Source organism: Oryx dammah, unplaced genomic scaffold (assembly GCF_014754425.2).
Source record: "Oryx dammah isolate SB20612 unplaced genomic scaffold, SCBI_Odam_1.1 HiC_scaffold_9, whole genome shotgun sequence".
Classification (NCBI taxonomy): domain Eukaryota; kingdom Metazoa; phylum Chordata; class Mammalia; order Artiodactyla; family Bovidae; genus Oryx; species Oryx dammah.
This window is the reverse complement of record NW_024070193.1, coordinates 16,580,548-16,591,295: the sequence shown is the minus strand read 5'-3', so window position 1 is coordinate 16,591,295 and position 10,748 is coordinate 16,580,548. Positions and strand designations below refer to the sequence as shown.

General features: G+C 33.6%; 1 protein-coding gene across 1 annotated transcript in view; it reads right to left on the bottom strand.

The window, feature by feature from the left end:
* Nucleotides 1–10,748, bottom strand: part of APPL1 (adaptor protein, phosphotyrosine interacting with PH domain and leucine zipper 1) — a 32,998-nt gene that overhangs the window by 6,957 nt on the left and 15,293 nt on the right. Inside the window, exons 8-16 of the mRNA XM_040246426.1 lie at nt 10,525–10,671; nt 9,531–9,613; nt 8,693–8,851; nt 7,879–8,067; nt 5,020–5,062; nt 3,687–3,743; nt 2,504–2,595; nt 1,931–2,113; nt 529–581 (exon numbers count right to left, since the gene is read on the bottom strand). Of these exons, the coding sequence (XP_040102360.1) occupies nt 529–581; nt 1,931–2,113; nt 2,504–2,595; nt 3,687–3,743; nt 5,020–5,062; nt 7,879–8,067; nt 8,693–8,851; nt 9,531–9,613; nt 10,525–10,671 (1,006 nt within the window). The remainder of the gene's footprint in view (nt 1–528; nt 582–1,930; nt 2,114–2,503; nt 2,596–3,686; nt 3,744–5,019; nt 5,063–7,878; nt 8,068–8,692; nt 8,852–9,530; nt 9,614–10,524; nt 10,672–10,748) is intronic.

Here is a 10,748-nt window from a genome sequence, read left to right as displayed (position 1 = left end):
CACTGCCCTCTTTAGGTTTTCCAGTCAAATAGTCACTCTAGCAGAAGCACTCAGAAATAACTCCTAACTACACTGTTCATGTTACAGAAAAAGTAAGATCTCAGATTCCAACAGCAAAAGATTATGCTTCAGCAACTGGTGGTTCTGAGTTAAAAGAATTCCTTTTACTATTCTGACAGCTTTACTGTTAGTTTGAAATTATATCAAAGTAAATAAGTATGGGAAAAAGAAAAAAAAAATTATGCTCCAGAACCAGAAGAAAACAGCTGTTAGGAAGGTCAAAGGATATCTTATACAATGAGAATCTGACTATGAGGTCAAAAGTATGATATTCTATAATTTTGTGTGAATAATGAAATCTTAAGTCTGAGTAAGTTCTGTTGCTTTAAGTGCACTAGGAGTAAAAAGAAAAAACTGAAGTAAAGATACTGTTAAAACATACAGCAGAACAAATGTAAACAACAAATTCTTCTCTCAGTTTACTGCTCTGAGAATCTCTAAAATATAAGAATACTACACTTATTTTACCTTCAGTTTCAGACTTTGTACCTCCTCCAGATTCTCCAAATGGATTTGTACGCCTGAAAAGTATTTTAAAAAATTATGATCCAGTGGTCAGTCACCATGAGCCACAGGGAACCAATCTCAATCACTGAACCCAGAATTAAAAACTAAAAGTCAGAAAACCTTGTACACACATTTTTTTAAAGCTCAAAAATACCCCTTCCTGTTAAGGAACACTACTGATGACCAACTTACTTGTTACGAAGGCCCCTGCCCTCACACTAATAGGCTGAACTCAAAGTTGTTATATTTCAGAAAAATGTAGACAGATAGAATGTTTAGCCACAAACATACAAAAATCAACATCATAATAAACTATGTTGCAAAAGTTCCTGAATTTAAATAAACTAGGACAGAGAAATGGCTGATTTAGCTTCAAGTTTAGTTATTTGAGAAAAATGTAAGGAATTTCCTTGGATTGTGGGGAAAAAAAAACACAAAAACCTTTTAGGTCCTCTAAGTATGTGACGCAAATTAACTACAATAATTTGAACATTTTCTAGAATTAGACCTGATTTCTCAAGGCACACGTAACAGAATGCAAGAAGAACAACTAACCAGAGATGGAAGCAACTTCCTTCCTAAGTGTGCTTGGCTCATGACACACCCACAATAAAGGAAGAAAAGTACAATCCAAAGTAGGATTTATAAGCAAACAGAGTTAAGTGGTTCTAAGATAACACTGGCTTTCAGATAACATAAAATTGACCTCCCTAATATGTATCTGACCTATTACATAAAATGCTAAGTATTTTCCTATGATCAAATGTAAATTATTCTTTCTTTGCCTCAGTCATGTACACCCAGTTACTACATTATCAACTTATTAAGTGTCCAACCTACTTAATAAATGATTTGCCTTAAGCCGTATTTCCCTCATCCATAATCAAAGAAAAATTTTAACTACTTTGACAAGGATTTATCATTATATAAATAAAGATAATTCATTAATAATTCATAGCATGACAATGTCTTAGTACCTTGCTGGAGATTTATTCTAACACAAGATAACATTTTCCAATAAACCTATGGCACATATATATTACTCTTATACATTAAAATATTGTCATGATATCAACTTTATTGTCACAGGACTGTCACCTTTCTTCTGTAATTTTAAGAGTAAATACCTTAGAAGTAGATCTGGTAAACCATTCAGAATTGAATATTTCTAAAACTAAATTATCTGAACTCATTTAACTGAGGCAAAAACAGAAAAGCCTTCATGATTCCTCTTCAACTATCAAAATTCTGTTACGTAATTACAGAAAGAAAAACATAGCTGATGCTCAAGATATGTGAGAGATGGCTCTCAACTGTAGAACTGGACTCATAAGCCTTACAGCTTTACAGACCTATCACTCACCTGCCTCCCTGGCCAGAGGCTTTTGCTTGGCCAGACTGATCTTCACATACAGGAGAAATGATGTCAAACTGTATAGGGGTATCTGGGGCAACAAGAGAATCTAGAGAGAGGGCAGCCAAATTTGTGGACTCAGATCCTAAGGATCCTGAACTGCTGGTTCGAGCTGTGGGTGGCCGAGATTGTCTAAGCAGAGAAGAAAACAAGAAGGCATTGCATTTAGTTTTTTCTTGCAAATTAAACACTGAAACCATGAGAAAAAATATATAATTTTATAAAGTGATGAGAAGAACAAATTTTAATAAATACAACCCCAAATCACAGCTACTTTATCAAAAGATTTCTTTCGAATTACTAAATTCAGAAACATAAATCACTTTAACCTAGGGATAAACACTAAGGAAATTTGGAATCCTTATTTATTTAGTGCTCTTGCTGGTGAATTCACCAATTTGAAAGTACATTTTCTAGAACTATTTTGTACTAATGTAACTAGCACTGCTAAAATCCAAGTGTTTGCTAACACTTTCAATAGCCCATATAGTTCTTTAAATAACCTATAGTCTGGTAACTCACCCTGCCGGCCTCAGGCTCTCGTGCCTCTGCTGGAAAGATGGGGAAGGAGTGACAGCTTCCAAAGCTGACTGATTTACTCGTGCAGCAATTTCCTATTTTTTTTAAAAAAGGACTAATTAGTAAAGCAAGAAAACCAACAGTTTAAATATAACTCTGAATTCTCAGAGTGGTCTTGAGTTATACTTAAATTGTAAACTTAAATTGTACTTTTGTAAAAGTTACTAAAGTAGTTCCACATTTTCTAGCCTTAGTATTAAGATATATAATTAACTTCACAACATTATAACTTAAGTTTCCTCTTACTTCCTATAAATCTAAGGGAAAAACTTGATTTTTTTCCTACTAATATACATAATAGGAAATATTGTTTTTTCTTTAAATTTTTAACTCCCAGATTTTTTAGATTAAGGTTTGTATTGCTAGCACCTAGTACAGTGCCTAGCATATGTGCACTCAAACTTGCTAAGTATAGAAATTTAAAAAGAGTAAGAAATAATCACAAAATATTAAGTATATGACTATGATGCTGAAGTTTACATAATTTTACAGAGTGTACTTATGCTCAGAAATATCTGTGTATTTACTGAAAAGTTAATATGGATATTTTCAGGCCAGATTTGAAAAAAGTTTCCATAAAAATATTTTAAAACTTATTAAATAATTTAAAACATGAGCTAAATAAAACAGTATGTACACTAGAAAAAATAATCACAAAACATTTTTGTACTTCTGTGTCTTATAGTTAGGCAAAAATATGAAGACACTATCACAAAGTGATTAAATATTTCTTCTCCATTAATATAAATAATTCTGGATAATCTCAAAAATATTAAAACTTTGACTTCTGATAAAAGTACAGTAAGTCTGAATTATTCAAATCCAAAGTCTGTATTCGCTTTATATTCCCTAGATATTAACAAGTCATCTAATTTGCATTTTAATTTTTTGTTGTTTCCAAGGGACATAACAGAAAGAAAAATCTAGATTGGCAGGAGATCAAGTTAGTGAAAGCAAAAGACCCCTCTACAGTTAGCACCGATTTTCTTTAATTCATAAGATCATTATAAAGCATTCAGGAGCAAGTTAAAAGATCACAGAACTTGCGAAAATGCAGGAAAAGCCATATAAGCCAATGAATTACTAAATTTTGCCAGATCTGGATACCATAAAATAAAAATATTACCTCTGGGTTTTCACTTAAATATATTTGTTTAGATATGTTATTTATTGTACAGATCCACTGCAAGAGGAAAAAATAGAAAAACATGATTAGTATTTTTTTCTACAGTGCTTCCCTTCTAAAAGAGAGTATTCAATATTTAACTAACATAGAAGTTTTAGTAGAAGTAACATATAATCTTTCTTATAAGATACCTTCCTATATACAAAAGCATATATATGTATAATACTTGAAGGTATAACAGAACACTGAAGAGATTTGTTATTTTTAAATCCCACATTTATTTCATTAAAAATATAGTCATCATATTAAATTATAATTTAATAGTCTGTATTTATCTTTTTTAATATCACATCCTCCTCTAATCCCAACCAAATAAAACAGTCTGGACTCAGATATCATGATTAATACCAATGTAAAAAAAGTTAAGAGCTAAATATATTCCTTGTGAATGTATTTTACATATTTCCCTTTTAGGTTTATAAATAACACAGAAAACACTCATTGCCCCACATCCTCTGCTTCACTCTCAAGGATTCTGGTGCCTGAGGAGCCTCACAAAACTAACCTAATATTTATTATGTTTGGTAAAAACCCTGCGAAGAGCAGACATATATATGTATTCTCAGAGACCAAAAGCAGGTTTTAATACCTACTCTTTTCTATAAGAAGTAAATAAAAGTTGATCTCTACATAATTTCCAACACTGTCTTCTACCAAGACAATTATATAATAGCAGATAAAATGGCTCAGAATCAACTTAAGAGTATATTTTCACTGAAGATTTCTCAAGACACAGGTTTTCACCTGTCAGTTCTTAGTAGTAACTCACCTTCCATATTTGGTGTACTACAAGTAAAAGTGGGGCCAAAAACAAGAGAGTCATGAGGAAGAATAAACACTCCCACATTTCTGTTTTTCTTTCTTTCATTTCCCCAAAGCTTTAAACTTTAGTTGCTTACTGCCATGCTACGTCTGCTGCTACTATGTTCTTAATGCAGCAAATACTGTCTCAGAGGGTTGGTAAGAGAAGGGAATAAACTAAACTCTAGCCTCATGATACTAACAGTCTGCCAGAAAGCAGCAGTCACAAGGCTATTTCTGAATCTGAGCTTCTAAAAGGACAGCAAGCAGTGATCTCTAAGCTCTCTACTTATAGGTCCACTTATAAAATTCCATGCGAAACTTAAGAATGTTGCTTGAGGGACAATTGACTTTTATGAAAAAATTAACCATGATTTCCCAAATACCTAAAATGAACATATCAATATATCTTATCAGAAAAATAGCTTAAGGTGATGATAAAGAAATTAAATATGAATAGATAAAATTATACCTCTTCATGGTCTTTTTTACTCTCTGCTTGCAAAATTGAAGACCTGAAAAAAAAAAAAAAAAAAAAACCAGAAGTCTGACATTCAACTTTTTCTAAAGTACTTTTAACATGAATGAGAAATTTTTACCTTTAAAGATACACATAAAACCAATCAGTATCAAAAAACAAAACACAACAGAAAACCTGTAACGAAGGAGACTAACTACCAGAGGTATCAGGACTTAGATTTTAACAACTCTTCACTTTGTCTATCTCTGCCAAGAGGTACCAAAAAAGAAATGTGCTGGTTTTCAGAAGGCAGACTATAGAAAAGGGACACTGACACTAAGACAATGTATTTTAACTTTCTGACACTCACCACATGTATTTCAAATATAAATCAGTGGTCTTAATAGAAAACACTAATTTTACTTCATTATTTACTATTTTTCCTTGAATATTTTTAAGTAAAACTTTTCAATATATTAATCACTAACATAAGGAGATGTAGGTTTATATTTTCTTCTCTTTTTTTGGAGGATAACTGCTTTACAATATTGTGTTGGCCTCCGCCATGTTATCAACATGAATCAGCCTCAGATATATACATATGTCCCCTTCCCTCCTGTACCTCCCTCCCATCTTCCTCCACCCTATCCCATCCCGCTAGACTGTCTCAGAGAGCTGGGTTGAGCTCCGTGTCTCATAAATCCCTACTGGCTATCTATTTTACACATGGTAATGTATATGTTATTTAACTTATATGCAGAGTGCATCATGAGAAACGCTGGACTGGAGGAAGCACCAGCTAGAATCAAGATTGCCGGGAGAAATATCAATAACCTCAGATATGCAGATGACACCACCCTTATGGCAGAAAGTGAAGAAGAACTAAAGAGCCTCTTGATGAAAGTGAAAGAGGAAGAGTAAAAAATTGGCTTAAAGTTCAACATTCAGAAACCTAAGATCATGGCATCCGGTCCCATCACTTCATGGCAAATAGATGGGGAAACACTGGCTGACTTTATTTTTCTGGGCTCCAAAATCACTGCACATGTTGACTGCAGCCATGAAATTAAAAGACGCTTGCTCCTTGGAAGGAAAGTTGTGACCAACCTAGACAGCATATTCAAAGCAGAGACATTAGTTTGCCAACAAAGATCTGTCTAGTCAAGGCTATGGTTTTTCCAGTAGTCATGTATGGATGTGACAGTTGGACTATAAAGAAAGCTGAGTGCCAAAGAATTGATGCTTTTGAACTGTGGTGTTGGAGAAGACTCTTGAGAATCCCTGGGACTGCAAGGTCCAACCAGTCCATCCTAAAGAAGATCAGTCCTAGGTGTTCATTGGAAGGATTGATGTTGAAGCTGAAACTACAATACTTTGGCCACCTGATGTGAAGAGCTGACTCATTTGAAAAGACCCTGATGTTGGGAAAGATTGAGGGCAGGAGGAGAAGGGGACAACAGAGGATGAGATGGCTGGATGGCATCACCAACACAATGGACATGGGTTTGGGTGAACTCCAGGAGGTGGTGATGGACAGGGAGGCCTGGCGTGCTGCAGTTCATGGGGTTGCAAAGAATTGGACACAACTGAGCAACTTAACTGAACTGAACTGAATGTATGTTTCCACGCTATTCTTGCAATTGATGCCACCCTCTCCTTCCCCCACTGTGCCCACAAGTCTGTTCTCTATGTTGCGTTGCCATTGCTGCCCTGCAGGTTCACCAGTACCATCTTTCTATATTCCACATGCATGCATTAATATACAATATTTGTCTTTCACTTTCTGGCTTACCTCACTCTGTATTATAGGTGCTAGGTTCATCTATAGAGGTTAATATTTTAAGAGTTAGGAAAAAAAATTGTTTTTGCCAATTTTGCATCACACTGGGAATATGAAATGGAAAATCATGTTAAGCATTAGCAGAAAACTGAAAATATAAAAATGTAAATACATCCAGTAACATTAACAGTTTGGTAATTTGGACAAATGAACACAGGGACTCCCAACATCTGGTGTCATAAATGGCACACAGTAATTGACATCCATTACATATTTACAGAAGGACTATGAAATAAACATTCAGTATTTTCTTAACTATTTAAAAAATGTACTTAGAATAAAATATAAAAACTGTAAGGCAATAGCCAAAAAGTTAATTGCTGCTTCTGGTTAGTAAGGTTATAACTTTTTTTCATACTCCCTTTTATATTTTTTCTGTGCATCTCAAAAATTTGTTTTAAAAGCTATTTTATGAAATTCTTGTTTAATGCAAAGGTAACAGAAATTTTTAACATGGCATATAAATATTAATGGCCTAAATAATTAATATGATCAGAAATATATGATTAACATTTAAAAATATTATCATTAGCACCTACTACACACTGGGCACATTACATATGTTAGATTTCTAGTCTTCATAACAATTTATAAAATAGAAATGAAGACCCTCCCTCCCCTCATTTTACAAGTAGAAAAATGAAGCTTAGAGAGGTTAGGTAACTTGTCTAAGACTATTAAGTAGCTGGTGGATCCAGAATTCAAACTTTCTGACCCCATGCTGAAACTCTTTATACTAACTTGTGCTGCCTTCCTGACACCATGCTGGACTTTCAGTGACCAATCTCTTAACACGAAATCATACGTCTTTACCACATAAACTTGCTTTGACAGCCTCAAAATATTAAGACATCATTTATGCAAGTCAAAAAGGAAAATTCAACTAATTTCTACAAAATTAAAATGAAAATTATCCTGATACATAATCATTCTAAAAGATCTACACAATGTCCAAATGCAAAGGAATTACCCTACATTTCAGTAGTTTAAGATATGACAGTTTTTTTTAAATAGTAGAGAAATATACTAACTTTTTGCCATCGAAAGAAGTGATCTGAAAACAGTAGCGCCTGTCTTCACAGTCCACAGCCATTACTGAGCAGTTGTCTATGTCCATGGCCAGGCCTCCTGCTACGTCCCCACGGGCCTGACTCATTAGGTTTCCACCCTGCGTGAAGTAAAACTGTCTGTCCCAGGTAGATGACACCAAGCCTGTTTTACTAAATGAAGAAAGTACATTTATTCTTTAATAACAAGCCAGGTAAAATGGCATGAAGGTGCCTAAAAAACATAAACATCAGTTTTTCAGTTATAAATTCACATATGCTGACCCCCTTGCGTGAGTGTGCATGTATATATTTCCAAAACAAGACTGGAAATGATCAAATTATAGCTATTATAATGACGCTCCATAAAATACAGTCCAACATTCAAGGGAATAAATTCAAAACAAAAGAATTTATTTTACTTCGAGGGTTATCTTGCTTTATCCTTTCTTCAGGTAAAAACTAACATTTGACTTGATGGTGCGATTACATATATTTTAAATTATGATAATGATTATCATAACATTTACTTGTTATGCCATTTATTTAAACTCTAATTGGTTTCACTGTTTAAAATAATTGAATCATTTGATAAAAATCTAAATAGAATTTTACTTTTGAAAATTACTCATGTACCTCATCAGTCAAAAAGCTGACATAAATACTAATTGTGATATTAGTAAAAAGATTCTATATTTAGTAAAATAAAAACAATTTGGAGATATCAATTATATATTATATTGACTTGCTATTGCCTTAATTGATACATAATATATGAAAATAACAATAGTTTTCTTACTTCCTAGCATTAAGGTATCCAGCCTTTTGGGTTAAGTTTCGATGAACAGGAAATTTTGTGGGATCTGGGTCAGGCACATATAAGGGGTCACTGGCTACTTCCAAGTCCTCTATCGTCTGCTGCATGGTCTCTACATCACTGTCCATTTCCCTGCGAACACTAACAGAGAGAAGAGATTATTTACTACCAACCAGAACAAAGAACACCTCACCAATCTCATTTATCTGTATATTTGTTCTGTCTGTTTTCCTAAAGAACAGCAGTAGCATGCTATAAAGCAGCTTTATGTTTTGAAACTTTACATATTTTGAAAACAATACCAAATTCCAAAGCTAATGAATCCACACCGAATGACTCACTTTGGAGGAATTTTCAAACTACTCTGTCCTGTGCCTTTAAACAGTTATCATTTTCATCTCTCTCCATATCACAGTTTAACCACACGACTGCTCGGATTTTGAAGCTGATTAGAACTGCTTTTTCTCTCTCTAGATTTATTTAATAATCTCCCATCCATACTCTACAATTCAGATAACTGTGAAGATAATTCACCTATGGATAATTACTATTAGGTGTCTATTATATTCAGATACAAAACCTAGTTTCAAATCAATAAAAATACCATCCGATTTGACACTGTTATGAAATTCAGAGTTCAAATGCTGTGGAAAAGATGGTGAGAAAACCAAGAAACATCCACAAGCCACTCAAGACACACTCCCATAGCAGGGAAAACAGCCCATCTGAAATTAAGTGCTAAATAATTTTAGATTATGGTATTTAGCTGTTAGCTTATTCTCATAACTTCATTTTCAGTTTTAAGGAAGAAAATACTTACTTCTGTACACTTGTTCCAATATTAGTTAAGAATTCTTCCAGTTGGTCATTGAGATTTTCAGAACCCATCTTAAAGAAACTTATCTGGGGCAAGAGGGTGTGGGAGTGGGAGGGTCAACAACAGAAACACACACACACAAACAAAATACTTAGAATGAATCGTATACACAATCGCCAAGATACATAGTTAAGTGAAAAAGGTTATTCCCATTTGTGTAAAAACAGGTTGTAGTTTACAGTGATTTTTACTGAGCACAGAGTCACTGAAGAGACTACATTTAAATTTCACCATGCACCCTCTTATACAGTAACACATACATATGGTAAGTAATTTTTTTTTTTTTGGTAAGTAAGTTTTTAAAATTAGAAAAGGTATTTTCAAACATTTCAAGTTAAGTCATATAGATAAACTGTTTCATGTTTACTACAAAGATAAGTAAGTTTTATATCAGAGGAATAATAAGCACTCATTTTCAAAGGAATATTCATAAACTCTTCCTTTTAGAGCACTGCCATTTTGTTTTATGTTACTCAAACTTAATTTTCTAGCCTCCTTCCTGATGTACCACTCTTGGAATACTTTGGAGTTTATCCAGTTTAACTCAGGAGGTATGCAAGGAACATGAGACAAACTCAAGCATGTCTATTCTCTTTCAGATTTATTATAAAACAAGAGTGGTTGGAAGCTTGAGCAATAGAAGTAGCTCCGGAGTGCTTTAGCTTTCTGTTTGCTGTCCTCAGCTGAGATGGACAAGGTCTAAATCCAAGGTAAGTGTGTTTAATTTACCCTAAAATATCTGAAATCTTCATTTGCAAGGAAAACCCTTCTAACTTCCTTAAGATAGCACACTGACGACATTTTAAAAAATGCTTTAAAAACAGACAAAAATGAGTATTTGAACTTAGTTTGTAATATCTTTACATTTAACATAAAAATCTAACTTAAAAGAAAGTTCTCAGGACAGTTACAAACCAAAATACAGTACAGTATTCACCTGAGCTTGCATATACCCCAGAAGAGGTTCTAACAATGCTATTTTCTTTTTGTACTGAAGAGTATTTAACGCACAAAAATAATGCATCATGGTCTGGTGTTGTTTTTTTCTCGAAGTGTAGACATCTTCTGTTACTTCATACTTCACCTTTGAGTGAAAAGATTAAAAATCCAATTATTTATTTGATTTTAAATTACCTTTAGTGGTGGCCAACGGGAAGAGAC